Here is a 16,440-nt window from a genome sequence, read left to right as displayed (position 1 = left end):
CAGGGGCAGCCACAGCTGCTCTGGGCACGCTGTCCCCCCGCTCCCAGGGAAGAATTTCCTCCCTGTATCCCACCTAACCCTGTCCTCCGGCAGTTTCAGTCCAGGCTATTCTCCCTGCCGACGGAAGGGTCTCGGCTGAGGGGCAGCCCTGGGACACCTGCGATGCCTGAGCTCGCTGATGCCGCGGCACTCGCACGGCCTGGGGGAGATCGGGGGTCTCGGGAAGGTTTGGGGGCTGAGGCTTCTGCGGACGGCGAGGAGCTTGAGAACCTCGGGGGGTCGGAGGTGTTGGGGGGTCTGTGGGGTTTTAATGGTGGGGGGGCTCCGGGAACTCGGGGGTGCCGGCGCAGCCCATCCTCCTCTGCCACCCCCGCGGGCAGCGGCCGCCTCCGCACCTGCGGCCGCCGGGGATGACCCGAAAATCCCGCTCGCTCCTGCACCGAACGCGGCAGAGCCGCGCTCCCCGCGGGGGCTGCACCGGGGCCGGCGCCCCCGCCGTCCGTCCGTCCGTCCGTGTGTCCGTCCCTCCCGCGTCCCACCCCCTCGCCGGGGCGGCCCCGCCGCGCCCCCGCCCCGCTCTCCCCGCGCCGGGCGGAGCCTGCCCGCGCTGCCGCGGGCTCGGAGTTGCGCCGGGCGGCGGAGGCGAGCGGAGCGCGGCGCTCCCGGCCCCGGAGCCGGCCCGGGCCATGCAGGATGCTCCCGGCCGCCGCCCCGCGCCCGCCGCCGCTGCTGTGGCCGCCGCCCGCCGAGCCCCCCGCTCCGCCCTGGGCCTGGGTGCTGCCCGCGGCCGCGGGGCTGCTCCGGGTGGGCGCTGCCGCCGCCGGGGCCCCCCATCCTCCCCCTCCTCCTCCGCCGCCGCCGCTGCTGCCGCCCCCCGCGCTGGTGCGGCCCGGGCCGGGCTGGCGCGGCCCCGCCGAGCCCCCGCTGCTGCCGCTGCTGCCCGCGGCCGCCGAGCCGCTCCTGCACGGCCAGGTAAGGGCGGAGCCGCCGTGCGGGGACACAACTTTGCCGGAGCCGCTGCCCGGCGCCAGCGCCGGCACCGAGACCTCCGCCCGCGGAGAGGGGGGAGGCGGCGGGACAGACCCCGCGGGGCGGCGGGGCTCCCCGGGCTCTGCATCCTCCGCTTCCCGAGCTCTGCATCTCCCCTTCCCCGGGCGCTGCATCCCTCTTTTCCCGGGCTCTGCATCCCCCTCTTCCCGGGGCTCTGCATCCCTCTTTCCTGTCTCTGCATCCCCCTTTTCGTGGGTTTTTCATCCCCCTCCCTCGGGGCGCTGCATCCCCCCCTTCTCAAGCTCTGCATCCCCCTTTCCCTGGGTTCTACATTCCCCCCTTCCCGATGCTCTGCATACCCCCTTCCCCGGGTTCTGCTCCCCCTTCCCCAGCTCTGCTCCCCTTTCCCAGCTCTGCTCCCCCTTCCCCGGATTCTGCTCCCCCTTCCCCGGGTTCTGCTCCCCCTTTCCCAGCTCTGCATCCCCTTCCCCGGGTTCTGCTCCCCCTTTCCCAGCTCTGCGCCCCGCGGGCTCGGTCTCGGGTGGCGGCCCCGCGTGTGCCGGATCGCGGCGCTTTCAGCGGCTCCGGGAACGTGCGGCGGGGATTTCTCCGGGAGCAGAGGGGCTGCCGGGGGGGCTGCGGGTCCCTCCGGCGGGGCTGCAGGATGCGCTCTCCGCCGATGCAGCCGGAACGGGAGCGATGCTCCGGGCGCGCTCCGGCAGCCGGGGCAGCATCGCCGCCGAGCGTTCTGTGAATATTTATAAAGACGAAAGTTTTGAGCCGTGTCACTGGAACCAGCGCGTCGCGCCAGTGCTCTCCCTGATGAATATTTCAATTATGAATCGCTGCCGTGGGGCTGCTCGCAGAAGCGGAGCCCTCAGCCGGCTGTTGGCCGCTCTCAGCGCAGGGCTCGCAGCCGTGCGCGCAGTTTTGCCTCGGCTCTATGTTTTTTGGTGGACAGAAGTAAAAATAAACGCGAGCCGCGAGCGCCGTGGCGTCCGCTGGGTTCCGTGTGATGATTTCCAGCCTTTTCGAGCTCGAGCGTCTCTTGCGGTTCGGGAGAAAACAGTCGGCGCTGCTCTAATGAAACGGGAGCATCAATTGCTCCCCAGCGGGAGGGAGACCGCTCGCCGGACCTGCAGAGGTGGTTTTGCTGTGGGAACCCTTTCGCCAGGCGAATTTAAGTTGAGAAAAAATACATTTGTGCCGTCTGCTTTGGCTGTCCCGCCGCATTCGCAGGCTCTCGCCGGTGCGGCTCGGTGAGAGCAGAGCAGCCCACGCTGCCGCTGTGCCCCGCTCCGGGCTGCGCTCTGCGCTTCCCGAGCCGCTCCGTGCTCTCACCGTGCCGAGCCCAGCGAAACCGAACCCCTGGCGGGCCCGAGGGACACTCCTGACATGTTCCGAGCTCACCCGTCGCGTCATTAGGAAATCGTGGAAAGCATCGGTTACTCGGGGAAAAATCCTTTTGCTAACTCCTCCTCTGGTGTTTGTTTGCTTTTTTTTATCCCCTCCGAAGTGGATATTTGGAGCTCATTCCCCGCTGGTGGGATTCTCCCCCTCCTCCAGCGTGGAGCTGGTGCCGGTGCTCCCGCCCGTGTACGCCGCCGCGGCGCCGCCGCACGCCGGGAAGGGCTGGATTGACAAAAGGCTGCCCAGCTGCAAAGTAAGTGCCAGCCTGGCGTGCCGAGGGGCTTCAGGGCTTCTTTTGGGAGTACATCGAGTGAGTGCAGTGGGCTCAGGGGTGTGAGGGGTCGGTGTTTGTCAGGAGAAGCCTGAGGAGGAGGAGGAATGCTGGAAGGGGCAGGTGATGGAGCAGCAGCTGCAGCTTCACTGTGCCCAAGTTTCAACAGGACTAAAATGTCGCTAATATTTATTCCTTTGAGTAGAATGGCCTCATTTTCCTGTGAGATGTGATTATGGGGGTTTTCCATCTTCCCTTTCTCGCTGGTTTTCCCACTGTTGGTCCCAAAGGGGTGCCACAGTCAGGTGCTGGCAGAGCGGTGTCACCGCGGGTGCTGCCACATCCCTGGTGCCAGGGTGGCCCTCGGGGTCCCGTGTCCCCACCCCAACCTCTGCTTCCCACATCTGCCCCTCTGCCAGCTCAGTGCTGAACACCTGGCTTTGTGCCCCTGTCCTTCAGCTGGTTTTGTGCTCTGTCCCCTGTCCCTCAGCTGGTTTTGTGCTCCATGTCCCCTGTCCCTCAGCTGGCTTTGTGCTCTGTCCCTGCTGTCCCTCAGCTGGTTTTGTGCTCCGTCCCCCGGTCCCTCACCTGGTTTTGTGTTCTGTCCCTCAGCTGGTTTTGTGCTCTGTCCCTGCTGTCCCTCAGCTGCTTTTGTGCTCTGTCCCCCGTTCCCCACCCCATGTCCCCAGGCTGGGGAGGTGGCCGCAGTCCCCGGTGCTGATGGGGTCACTCAGGGTGGCTGTGTCAGGGCCAGCAGTGGCTGTGTCAGGGCAGCTCTGCCTCCAGGGACTGCTGGCCTCCCGTGCAGCTGCAGCAGCTGATCTGCCATGTCAAAGCCAGTTAATTTTTAAATGGTCACTTCACTTCAGCCTCAGCACTGAGGGACCCTGGCTTGGGCAGTTTGTCTCCAGCTGAGGCTCTGCCTGTTGAAATACCGGGTTACAGACGCTTTGTTTTCACTTGTATTCCTGAGTTTGGGATCCCAAAGTGTAACATGAAATACCGGGTTACAGATGCTTTGTTCTCACTTGTATTCCTGAGTTTGGGATCCCAAAGTGTAACATGAAATACCGGGTTACAGATGCTTTGTTCTCGCTGTATTCCTGAGTTTGGGATCCCAAAGTGTAACATGAAATACCAGGTTACAGACGCTTTGTTCTTGCTGTATTCCTGAGTTTGGGATCTCAAAGTGTAACATGAAATACCAGGTTACAGACGCTTTGTTCTCGCTGTATTCCTGAGTTTGGGATCTCAAAGTGTAACGTGTTTCTTTCTTTCTGTTGGACAGATCTACCTGAACAATGCCTTTGCCCTGGACTCGGCCTGGGTGCAGCCTGAGGAGCCCCGGCTGTTCCAGGGGGCTGAGAAGCCTCTGCTGCTGAGCAATCAAGTAGCCATGGCTGTGGCCCGGCCAGCTGCTGCCTCCAGGCCCCTGCCCACGCTCGTCTTGGCCCCTCAGCTGATCCCAGGTCAGGAAATAAGCACGTCAATAATTAAGCATTGCCCGTTTCTCGGTGGTTTTCCCTTAATGCATCCCCCAGAGAGGAAAAGCTGCTCTCTAAAGCAAAGATTCATTTCCCCTCAGCTGCAAATCCCTTGCTTGAGCAGAGCCTTGATGGCCAGAGTGACTCTGAGAGGAGGAAAGGGCCGTGTGTAATTACAGCAGATTGTGCCAGGCTGCTCTGGAGCTGCTTGGGGGCCTCTGCCAGGAAGGGACCAACCTCTCCCCACCTACTGAGTTTCTTTTTCAAACGAGGGCTCGCTGCTGGCCCCGGTGAGTCTGGGGTTCTGTGGCACAGTCCGTGCAGGGTTCTGCTGGCTGCTCGTTTGCAGAGTTTGGTGGGGTGTGTGCAGACAGCCAGCAGGAGAGGAGCACTGGATCCATCATCTCATTAAGGCTCAGTCGTTTGTGAAATAAATTCCATTAATCTGCATAACTGAACAGAAGATCTGAAAGTTATAAATATTAACTGTGTAAACATTCTGGGATGCTTTAGGTATCTGAGATTTACACCTGGTAGAGAGCATTTATCCTTGGACAAGAGCAGACCATGCATTCCAGCAGGGCTGCATCTCTGTTTTGTGGCAGGAGTAAATTAAAATAGCAGTTCTGTACAGAAGGCTGAGGAGAAGAGTGCCGCTGATGTTTCAGCCCCTAAATGCACTCCTACACTGGGAATTGGAATTACTGGCTGGCTGCCAGTTGTTCCTGCCTTCCTCAGAGCCAAGGTGCTGTCCCTGGGGCTGAGAGCAGAGCTGCCCTTTCCGCAGGCTCTCCCCAAAAGCAGTTTGTATTTCAGAGCTGTGCAGCACCCAGGATCGTGTTTGCCATCGGTGCTGATGTTCAGAGCGTGCTGGAGGAGATCCTGGCTCCTGGCCTCGTTAGCAGCCTCGTTAATTAGCAGGGAGTGCCCTGGCACGTGTTGGCCCCTTGGCCTGGGTCTGTATTTTGGTGTTTGAGCAGGGCTGTGGCTCAGCCTCCTGTCCTGCAGCCAGCACTGCCCGGGGCTCAGCTGGAGGAGTCGCTGCTGTGGGGAAACCCTGGTATGAATTAACTTCTGTTTATTAGAGCATTTATTGGTATTTATTACACACAGGAGCAGCTGCACGCCCGGGCTGCCTGGGGAACCACAGGATGGGAGTGCTGCTGAGGGAGGGGTCTGGGCAGGGGAGCCACAGCCCCTCCTGTTTCTGCACCTTTTAAAGACTTCAGTGTTTCAAACCATTTCAGTATTTTAAACGTGCACAAATGTATTTTATCACATGCAGAATGGCGGCTATAAGGCAAGAGCTTTCCTGGGAGCAGCTCAGGGGCAGTGCCAGGCAGAACAGGGACACTGCCAGCCTGGTGCCAGCTCTGTGGGCTGCAGGGAGCCCCAGCAGGGGAAGGGTTTCCTCCCCCTGGACAGTGCACGTGCCATGGCTGTCTGCTCAGCAGCCCTGCAGCTGGACCCTGCTCCTCCTGCCGCAGCAGGCTCAGTGCTGGCTGCCAGCTGAGCTCCCTCGGGGTGGGAGAAGGGCAGGCAGGAGCTCAAACCCCCCCAGCCATCTCTGTAAATAATGGGATCACAGAATCCTGGGACAGTTTGGGTTGGGAGGGACCTCAAATCCCCCCCAGTGCCACCCCTGCCATGGCAGGGACACCTCCCACTGTCCCAGGTGCTCCAGCCCCAGTGTCCAGCCTGGCCTGGGGCACTGCCAGGGATCCAGGGGCAGCCACAGCTTCTGTGCCAGGGCCAGCCAGGAATTCCTTCCCGTCCTTGTTGAGCTGTTGCTGTGCTTGGTGCCAGTCCATCCCACCCCAGGCTGTTTGGGGCTCCAGAGCTCGTGAGGGACCTGTGGCCCCAAGCCTGTCCTGCAGGCAGAGCCAGCAGCTGCTTCCCCATGGCAGCACTGGCAGTGTTTGCTGTGCAGTATCTGCCCTTGATGTGAGCAGTGACGAAGATCCTGGGAGCAGGCTCTCAGTGGGATAAGGGGAGTGAATCAGGTTTCCGTGCAGGATTCATTCAGGAGCAGCTCCAGCAGCAGCTCTGCCTTCCCCAGGTCTCAGCAAGGATAAAATTGTTTTCTCAATGGAGCTGCAGCCTCCCTCAGCTCCAGGAGCGAGCAGGCAGCCTGGCAAGGGGAATGTGCATAATTTAACAGCTGCAGCCCCAGCTACTCCAAGGTGCCGTTTGCTGTCAGAAGCAGCAGTTATTGTTCTCTGCCGGAGTGCAAACCATGAATTATGTGCTCTGTGGTGTGTGTTTCTGAGGAGAAGGGTGGCCTTTGCCCCTGGCAATGACGCCTGGCTCACGTCTGCTCTGGGGAGGAAGGCAGCGTTTAATGTTTCTGCAAAGACAGCGCTGGTGTTTCTGGGAGGGAAGGATTCCTGTTCCTGTCTCCTGTGCTGTGTGGGTGAGGTCAGGGCTGGCCGGGTGCCCTGTGCCTGTGCCAGCCGGGTGTCCTGCACATCCCTGTGCGCTCGGTGGCTGCTGGACGGGGTGGACTGTGGTTGTGATATTTTATGAAAATCCCTTTGCTGGGATTTTCTTCTCCTGAGAAGCTGAAGGGCCTCAGCTCCAAGTGTGAACAATTTGTGATCTGCTGCTGTGGGATGCAGCAGGTGCTTCCTCCATTGCTCAGTGTGGGATGTTTTTATTTAGTGGCCAATCCAGGGGGCAGCAGCTCTTGGACTCTCTGGGAGTCACAGAACTTTGTTATTCATTCCTTTCTATTCCTGTCTCGCCTTCTAATAATTCTTTTCTCTCTGTTCTTTGTAGTATAGTCATAGTGTAGTTTTTTCTAATGTAATATCTATCATAATATAATAAACCAGCCTTCTGAAATGGAGTCAAGATCTCTCCTTCCCTTCACCAAGTCCTGACTGCCCAGAAGACCCACAGTAATAGTGGGGCAGCGCTGGCAGGACCCTGTGGTGGGTTCTGACATTCGTTAGGTGCAAGCTGGAGCCCTGTGGCACAGGACATTCACCGGTGTCACTGGGAGGTGTGCCGGGGTAGTTTGGCACTCCTGGTGACAGGACCGTGCCACCAGTGCTCCCTGCCCGAGGGGGTGCTCTTATGCCTGTATCTGGGGAGGTTTTCATGGAGTTGTGGAATGGTTGGGGCTGGAATGGACCTTAAAGCTCATCTGGTTCCACGTGTCTGCTGTGTGGAGAGGAGGATTTCGGCTGGGGCGTCCCAAGGAAATTACATTTTGAGGCTTCTGGTTCATGTCTTTCCTCTCTCCTGAGGGCAGTACCCTCTACAGAGCCAAGACAGTGTCAGCACTGACGTGCAGGTACACATCCCAACTCAGGCCCAGCTTGCTAGGTAATTCCATTTACAGATTCCGAATGAAATAGGGCTGCTCTCCGTTAAATCTGGGTTCTGTGTTCTCATGGAATACACCACCCAGGACCTCTGACCTCCCTCCCGTATTGCCTAAGCACAGCTCTGTGTTCCAAGCACATCTCCATTTACAAGCACTCAGGTTTTGGCTTCCCAAATTGGATTATCTTGTATTTAAGCGCGTGTGCTGGGGCTCCCTGTTTGGGGACAGAGAATAGCACAGCAGGACCCCGTTGGTGTCCCTGAAAAGCCATCAAACCTCTCTTTGTTTGTGGAGCATTCAAGCACTGCCAGCCAAGTGCTTTATTAGGTCTGGGAATGCTTGGCTTTAACCACAGCTTTCACAAAGTTTTTGTTTTGCTCATTAAGTTTATGGGGTTTTTTTGGTGCTTTTCCTGTTATCTCCCCAAATCAAGAGAAACTTAGAGTGAAGTTGGTTTTCCCACTTCAATGACAGAAATAACCCCGTGAGCAATGTGTTTATGGGCAAGGCTGCTGTTCTGACCTTTCCATACCATCATCCCTCCTGACCCCCAGAGCTCCGTGTGAATAAATCCAGCTCTGGTGCTTGCAGGGCAGGGCTGTCTGAGAGGAGCCAGGGATTTCTATTCCCTGCACATGAGCAGGGAAGTGAGCGGGGCTGTTCCTGGCAGTCACTGGGGTTACAGAGCCAGTGCCAGCTGCTGATTTCCCATTGGAGAGCAGGGACATCAGGAGAGCAGGGACATCAGGAGAGCAGGGACATCGCTGTGTTTGTTTGTTTCCTTTGCAGTGGGATATCCCTGTGTTTGTTTGTGTTTGCAGGGATATCCTTGTGTTTGCTCCCTTGGCAGTGGGATATCCCTGTGTTTGTTCCCTTTGCCGGGATATCCCTGTGTTTGTTCCCTTTGCAGGGATATGCCTGTGTTTGCTCCCTTTGCAGTGGGATATCCCTGTGTTTGCTCCCTTGGCAGTGGGATATCCCTGTGTTTGTTCCCTTTGCCGGGATATCCCTGTGTTTGTTCCCTTTGCCGGGATATCCCTGTGTTTCCCTTTGCAGGGATATGCCTGTGTTTGTTTCCTTGGCAGTGGGATATCCCTGTGTTTGTTCCCTTTGCAGGGATATCCCTGTGTTTGTGTTTGCAGTGGGATATCCCTGTGTTTGCTCCCTTTGCTGTGGGATATCCCTGTGTTTGTTCCCGTGGCAGTGGGATATCCCTGTGTTTGTTCCCTTTGCAGTGGGATATCCCTGTGTTTGTTCCCCTGGCAGTGGGATATCCCTGTGTTTGTTCCCCTGGCAGTGGGATATCCCTGTGTTTGTTACCTTGGCAGTGGGATATCCCTGTGTTTGCTCCCTTTGCAGTGGGATATCCCTGTGTTTGCTCCCTTTGCAGTGGGATATCCCTGTGTTTGTTCCCTTGGCAGTGGGATATCCCTGTGTTTGCTCCCTTTGCAGTGGGATATCCCTGTTTTTGTTCCCTTTGCAGGGATATCCCTGTGTTTGTTCCCTTTGCAGGGATATCCCTGTGTTTGTTCCCTTTGCCGGGATATCCCTGTGTTTGTTTCCTTGGCAGTGGGATATCCCTGTGTTTGTTTCCTTGGCAGTGGGATATCCCCGTGTTTGCTCCCCTGGCAGTGGGATATCCCTGTGTTTGCTCCCTTTGCAGTGGGATATCCCTGTGTTTGCTCCCTTGGCAGTGGGATATCCCTGTGTTTGTTTCCTTGGCAGTGGGATATCCCTGTGTTTGTTTCCTTGGCAGTGGGATATCCCTGTGTTTGTTTCCTTGGCAGTGGGATATCCCTGTGTTTGTTCCCTTTGCAGGGATATCCCTGTGTTTGCTCCCTTGGCAGTGGGATATCCCTGTGTTTGTTCCCTTGGCTGTGGGATATCCCTGTGTTTGTTTCCTTGGCAGTGGGATATCCCTGTGTTTGTTCCCTTGGCAGTGGGATATCCCTGTGTTTGCTCCCTTGGCAGTGGGATATCCCTGTGTTTGCTCCCTTGGCAGTGGGATATCCCTGTGTTTACTCCCTTTGCAGGGATATCCCTGTGTTTGTTTGTGTTTGCAGTGGGATATCCCTGTGTTTGCTCCCTTTGCTGTGGGATATCCCTGTGTTTGTTTCCTTGGCAGTGGGATATCCCTGTGTTTGCTCCCTTGGCAGGGATATCCCTGTGTTTGCTCCCTTTGCAGGGATATCCCTGTGTTTGCTCCCTTGGCAGTGGGATATCCCTGTGTTTCCCTTGCAGGGATATCCCTGTGTTTGCTCCCTTGGCAGGGATATCCCTGTGTTTGCTCCCTTTGCAGGGATATCCCTGTGTTTGCTCCCTTGGCAGTGGGATATCCCAGTGTTTCCCTTTGCAGGGATATCCCCGTGTTCAGAGTTTTTCAAGAACTCTAAACACAGGCACAGTGTCAGGTTGAGGAGGTGACTTTTGTTCCACCTGAGGTGAAAGTTTCCCGCAGATCCGAATTTATCCACCGGAGTGTGCACACCCCTCCTGTCTCACACACATTTTCACATCACCTCCCTGCTGCAGCGTCCTTCCACCTCACACGTGTCCCTGCGCCTGCCTGGGCTCTTTTGGGGTCCCTGGTGTCTGTGGGGAGGTGTCCCCCTGTCAGCCCCGGAGCTCAGGCTCCAGAAGCCCAGGGCAGTGCCGGGAGGAGGAGCCGCGTCCCCTCGGGCTGCCCAGCGGGCTGTGAAGCACCGAGGTGTCAGTGAACTGAGCAGCACCTGTCTGACACACCTGGGGACACCTGTCTGCACTCAGAGGGGGCTTGAGGGTGACAGTGGCACCATCGGGCTCCATCTGCAGCTGAGGGCAAAGGAAGGGACAGTGAATTCTGCCTCGAGTCCTGCAGCTTAAAAATGCAGAGAATCCGACTTAAAAATAGTGAAAATACTGCCTAAAGACTCAGAGCTTAAAGATGAAGAGAATCTGACTTAAAAATACTGAAAATTCAGCTTAAAGCCATCAGAGCTGAACGATGAAGAGAATCCAACTTAAAAATACTGAAAATTCAGCTTAAAGCCATCAGCTGGGCTGGGGGGCTGTGAGGGGTGAGGGGCTGGGCTGGGTGCAGGCACGGCACTGGGGGCTCCTGGTACAGCAGGGCTGGTGCTGAGGGTGGTGTTGGGATCAGGAGCACTGCAAGTGCCCAGGGAGGGTTGCAGTGCCCATCCCTGGAGGTGTCCTGGGAATTCCTGGAGGTGGCACTCAGAGCTCTGGGCTGGGGACAGGGTGGGGATGGGGCCCAGCTGGGGCTCTGGTCCTGGAGGGCTTTTCCAGCCCCAGTGACTCTGGGATTCAGAGGAGACGCTGGCACCTCACTGCCAGGGTGTGCCATGACCTGGCAAAACCAGACCTGGGGAAAACACCACTGCTGGAAAAAATCCTGCATTTCCCTCTCGTTGGAATATCCGTGATGGTGTTTGACTCCTCTTCCCATGGTGTGTGAGTTCCGAAATTCCCCCTGTGAGCGTGGGGTGATTAATGGTAACTCTAAAACCCTTCCAAGGCCTTTTTGAGAAGATCTCACAGCAAGGTCTGGTTTGTTCGTGAGGAGAGCTCCTCAGATGGCAGCCCCCAGCCCTGGGGGGGTCCTGGGCCAGCTGGCAGTGCCTTTGGCTGAGCTGGGCTGTGTCTGAGTGCCTGGAATGGGGAATGCTGTTGGGCTGAGGCACAGCAGGACCCCGCCGAGCCCTGCCCGTGCCCTCCCCAGCACTGAACCCTCAGGGATGGCCCTTCCTCCATGGAGTTATTCACCAGGAGAGAGAGAGAGAGCTTCATCAAAGGAGGGGAAACCACCCAAACCTCTCTTTGGGCTGAGCAATGAAACTTTGATGAGGGCATTGATGCAGGTTTAATGAGGCAGCCCAGCTCAGCACAGGCTGTGCCTGCCCGGCTCTCATCACTCTCCTGTTCTCCTGCCCTCTTTGGGGAAATCACATCCTCCTCTCCAGAAGAAAAGAATCAAATGAGAAGTAAACAACCTTCCTGCTCATGTGCCCTGCAGGAAGGCACAGCAGAGTCGTGTTTGCAGCCAGCATTAGCTTTCACAGGAGCTGCAGGAGATGTTGTGTGGGTTTCTCCAGCAGCAGACAGCTGGAATTGGGAATGAGCACAGGCTCTGGGAGGGCAGGTGTTTGACCTCACTGAAGGATTGTTCCACTTCCCAGGTGAATGAACAATGAGCTTCTATTTAACACTTGGATTGGTTGATTGGTTGAATCTGGTTTATTTCTCCATTGCTAAATGATCAAAACTTAAATGTTTGTGGGGTTTGTTTGGCCTGTGTGCCTGTTGCTTAGTGCATCTGAAGGTGCTCCTTGGCAGGGAGGAATAATGACTGTGGAAATAATGGACTTTTTTTGGTGACACTGAAAACACTGAACTTCTGTTTTGTTAATGCAGGGTTTATTTTGTTGGGAAGTAATTGTTTGTAAAGGGCTGGGACAAAGCTGGGATGCCTGGGGTGCTCACCTGGAGAGGAGCAGCTCCAGGGAGAGCTCAGAGCCTGCCAGGGCCTGAAGGGGCTCCAGGAGAACTGCAGAGGGGCTGGGGACAAGGATGGAGGGACAGCACACAGGGAATGGCTCCCAGTGCCAGAAGGCAGGGCTGGATGGGAGATTGGGAATTGGGAATTGTTCCCTGGCAGGGTGGGCAGCCCTGGCACAGGGTGCCCAGAGCAGCTGGGGCTGCCCCTGGATCCCTGGCAGTGCCCCAGGCCAGGCTGGACACTGGGGCTGGAGCAGCTGGGACAGTGGGAGGTGTCCCTGCCATGGCAGGGGTGGCTCTGGGTGATTGTCCAGGTCCCTTCCCAACCCTGAGATCTCACCCCAGGTCCCTGCTGGGATTCCCCTGCCTGGAGTTGTCCAGGGGGCTGCATCCCCACACCCATTCCCTGTTTTCCTGGGACACACAGGGAAAGGGAGCCTCAGAGTGAGGGAAGGCCTGCAGTGGGATCAGCTGGGCATCTGTGGAGCCTCGGCTGTCTCCCAGTGCCTGCAGGTTTGCACCCGGGCTCAGCTTTGCTGGGTGCCACAGGAAGCTGATGATTGCTTAATTTCTGATTCCCGAGCTGGGGTGGAGGGAGGAACAGCTGCTGCTTGTCAGATTTGCTCTGCTCCTCAAGAGTTTTATGGCTCCTGTTCTTGTTTATTTAACATAATTAGCCAGGATTGAGCTCTGAAGGTCTGCCCTGCTGCTGTCAGGCTGGGGAGTGAGTGGTGCAGGGGCTAAAGGGTGTCTGAGCTTTGATTTGGGGCATTCCTGGGTTGCATTGGCAGGGGCTGCCCAGGGAGGGTTGCAGCGCCCAGCCCTGCAGGTGTCCCCTGGAGGTGGCACTCAGAGCTCTGGGCTGGGACAAGGTGGGGATAGGGCACAGCTGGGACTCCATGGGCTGGGAGGGCTTTTCCAGCCTCAGGGATTCCATGAAGTGTCCTGCTGAGTTTTTGGGATGAAGGAGATGAGATGTAGAGCTGGTCAAACTGATGGATTTGTGTGCAGGACACAGCAGAGCAGCCACGCAGGCGAGGGAGCAGTGGGTGCCTAATACAGCAAGGAATAAATTCAGATTTGGCATCAGGCAGTTACAGTTTGGGAAGCTGAGAATGATTGTGTTCCCTGTGTTCAAATATTTGACTTTTTTATTAAGTTTTTTCATTTAAATGTAATAACTCTGCACAGTTTGTGTGAGTCACTGCTGCCTGGTCCCCGTGGGTTATGGTGATGTGCTCACATCTGTGGGGCTCCATGGCAGGAAATGCTCCAGCCACGAGCTGGGCTTTGGAATCACCATCACCAGAGGGGCTCTGGGTGCCTCAGAAATGGCTCAGGCACAGAGCAGCTGGGCTGGGGGGCATCTCTGCGACCACCCAGCCCAGCCCCTGCCCGGGCAGGGCCCCCTGCAGCAGGGACGCAGGAACGTGGCCAGCAGCGTTCGCAGTGGCTCTGCAGAGGGAGACCCCAGCCCCTCCCTGGGCAGCTGCTCCAGGCTCTGCCCCTCCAGGGAAAGAAGCTCTTCCCCGTGCTGGCTGGAACTTGCTGTGGTTCAGGTCCTGGCCAGTGCTGCTTGTCCTGGCTCTGGCACCGGCCTCTGGCAGCCCCTGGGGACATTTGTGCGGCTCGGTGGGGTCCCCTGTCAGCCCTCCCTTCTCCAGCCTGAGCAGGCCCAGCTCCTGCAGCCTCTCCTCATCTCAGAGATGCTCCAGTCCCAAAACGACCTCTGTGGCTCCGCTGGACCCTCTCCATTAGCTCCTTGGCTTTCCTCCTTTGTCTCTGCTCCACGGAACAGGGACAGGAGCAGAGGGAACGGCCCCAGGCTGGGCCAGGGCAGCTCAGGGGGGGCACAGCAGGAATTCCCCCATGGAAAGGGGGCTCAGGAATTGCCCAGGGAGGGTTGGAGTGCCCAGCCCTGCAGGTGTCCCCTGGAGGTGCCACTCAGGGCTGGGGACAGGGTGGGCATGGGCACAGGGTGGACTCGCTGATCCTGGAGGGCTTTTCCAACCCCAGGGATTCCAGGATTCTGGGGAAAAAAAAAAAAAAAAAAAAAGCCTTTGTAGCTTCAAAAGGTGCTGAGATGGGGCAGCAGCACCACGTCCAGCACGGTGTGCTCACAACCTGAAATCTGGGGGGGTTTTAGGAAGACTGGAAACCACAGCCAGTAATAAGGAAAAGCTGCAGGAAGGCTTTGACTCAGCAGGAATTCCCCCATGGAAAGGGGGCTCAGGCCTTGGCGCTGCCCAGGGAGGGTTGGAGTGCCCAGCCCTGCAGGTGTCCCCTGGAGGTGGCACTCAGGGCTGGGGACAGGGTGGGGGTTGGTCATGATTTAGACTTGATGACCCTGCAGGTGTTCTCCACTGTCAGTAATTCTGTGGTTCTGTGATTCCTGAGCTCTGCAGCCCAGAGCTGAACACAACAAACGGATTTATTCCACGTCCCACCCGCTCAGGTCTCCCTGAGGGGGCCGCAGGGCCGGGTGGGGCGTGCTGCATCTTGTACCGTGCCGAGCCCAAATTCAGAGTGCGGAGCCCAGCAGCGTCCCCAGCCCCGCTGCTGTCCCCTCCAGCTCCCTGTCACGTCTCTCTCTCCCCCACAGGTGGTTGCCAGAACAGCCTTAAAGCCGTGGGCGGCGCCCCGAGCCTGGCGCTGCTGGCCCTGGAGCCCGAGGCCCCGCAGGCCGCGCCGGGCCTGCCGCCCTGCCAGCTCCTCGCCTTGTCCCCCGTCAAAGTCCCGCTCCTGGCCTCGCCCTTTCCAGGTAAGGTCCCACTGCGGGCCCCGAGGACAGCTCTGGGCAGCACGGGGGGGGTGTTGGTGAGGGGCACGGGTGCACTGCCGGGGTTGTGGTCACAGCTGGGCTGAAACGTTGCTGGAACCGACCCTCACGAGGTGTCCACAGCATGGGACAACAAGTGATGAAGTCCCCAGCAGCTTCTCTGGGGGTTTCTGGAGCGGTTTGGGGGGTTCTGGAGCAGTTTGGGGGTTCTGGAGCAGTTTGGGGGTTCTGGAGCAGTTTGGGGGTGTCCTCTGGACTGTGTGTCAGGAGGAGGTTCAGAGCTTGTTTGTCATGACGTGTCCCTGGGACATTGAGGGCCAGGGCTGGTTCCTCCCTCATCTCGGGGGGTTCTGTGGGCAAACCTCTCAGCCCGCCAGCCCACGCTGGTTATGGTGGTGTGGTCACAGCTGGGCTGAAATGTTCATCTTCTGAGCTGGAACAGACCCTCAGAGGTGTCTGCACAGCGTGGTGATGAAGTCCCCAGCAGCTTCTCTGGGGCTTTCTGGAGCAGTTTGGGGCTTTCTGGGGTTTGGGGGGTTCAGAGCAGTTTGGGGCTTTCTGGAGCAGTTTGGGGGTTCTGGAGCACTTTGGGGGTTCTGGAGCAGTTTGGGGGTGTCCTCTGGACTGTGTGTCAGGAGAGGATTCAGAGCTCCAGGGATGTTTGTCATGGACGTGTCCCTGGGACATTGAGGGCCAGCTGAGCTGGTTCCTCCCTCATCTCGGGGGGTTCTGTGGGCAAACCTCTGAGCCTGCCACGCTCAGGTTATGGTGGTGTGGTCACAGCTGGGCTGAAATGTTCACCTTCTGAGCTGGAACAGACCCTCACGAGGTGTGGGACAACACTTGATGAAGTCCCCAGCAGATTCTCTGCGTGGTTTTAGTTACAAACGTGCTGGGATGTCGCCCTGATTTTTTAAGATTTTCTAAGCCTTCTCATGTTTACATTCTTGTAACAAACTTTCTCACACACTTTATGTAAATAACTCCTTGTTTTGCATTCTTTTATAAAACAAGAGAAATTGAATAGACTGTTGGTTTGTGCAGTGTCATTGGAGAGGTGGCACTGTCACCCTCCAATCCACTGTCACTTTTAAAAATCTATAAATGTTAAGAGTCAGAAATTAAAAAGTCCCTTTTTACCTTAGAAAGGCAGCGTGTCCACGTCGTGTCCTGCAGTGACACTGGGAGAGCTCAGCCTGGGTCCTTTCCCAGAGCTGAGGTGTGGTTGGTGCCTGCAGAAATGGCTCTTTCTGGGTGCTGAGCAAAACCTTTCTGAAGGTGGCAGCTGAGGGGGCATCCCTGCCTGGCTGGGCAGGGCTGGGCAATGTTTGTGACTGCTCCTGGGACACGTTTGTGACTGCTCCTGGGATGCTGGGGCTGTTTTCAGAACAGTCATCTGCCAATTAGGTGAAAAATGTAAACGAGGGTGCGTTTTCCATCTTTTTGGTCATGGAGGGGTAGCGCAGCGAGGCACAGGGAGACTGAATTCTGCAGAAGGTGCAGCTCTGGTTTGCTGTTTGTGGGAGAGCTTTAATGAGGGATGGACCCCAGGGATCCTCCTTCCTGCCGACAGCAGGGCTGGGAGCAGCAAACAGGCCTGGAGGAGGGAAGGTGCAGGAAAAGGAGGCTCAGGGGGCCCTTGTGGCTCTGCACAGCTCCTGCCAGGAGGGGACAGCCGGGG

The 16,440-nt window shown here is 57.5% G+C and overlaps 1 protein-coding gene across 1 annotated transcript in view; it reads left to right on the top strand.

The window, feature by feature from the left end:
• The first annotated feature begins 642 nt into the window (after nucleotides 1-642).
• Nucleotides 643-16,440, top strand: part of TCERG1L (transcription elongation regulator 1 like) — a 55,968-nt gene continuing 40,170 nt past the window's right edge. The window contains exons 1-4 of the mRNA XM_038141487.1: nucleotides 643-972; nucleotides 2,507-2,653; nucleotides 3,960-4,140; nucleotides 14,583-14,741. Coding sequence (XP_037997415.1) covers nucleotides 694-972; nucleotides 2,507-2,653; nucleotides 3,960-4,140; nucleotides 14,583-14,741 — 766 coding nt within the window. The 5' untranslated portion in view covers nucleotides 643-693. The remainder of the gene's footprint in view (nucleotides 973-2,506; nucleotides 2,654-3,959; nucleotides 4,141-14,582; nucleotides 14,742-16,440) is intronic.

Source organism: Motacilla alba, chromosome 6, assembly GCF_015832195.1.
Source record: "Motacilla alba alba isolate MOTALB_02 chromosome 6, Motacilla_alba_V1.0_pri, whole genome shotgun sequence".
Lineage (NCBI taxonomy): Eukaryota > Metazoa > Chordata > Aves > Passeriformes > Motacillidae > Motacilla > Motacilla alba.
The sequence above is the reverse complement of the archived record's forward strand: the minus strand, read 5'-3'. Positions and strand labels throughout refer to the sequence as shown.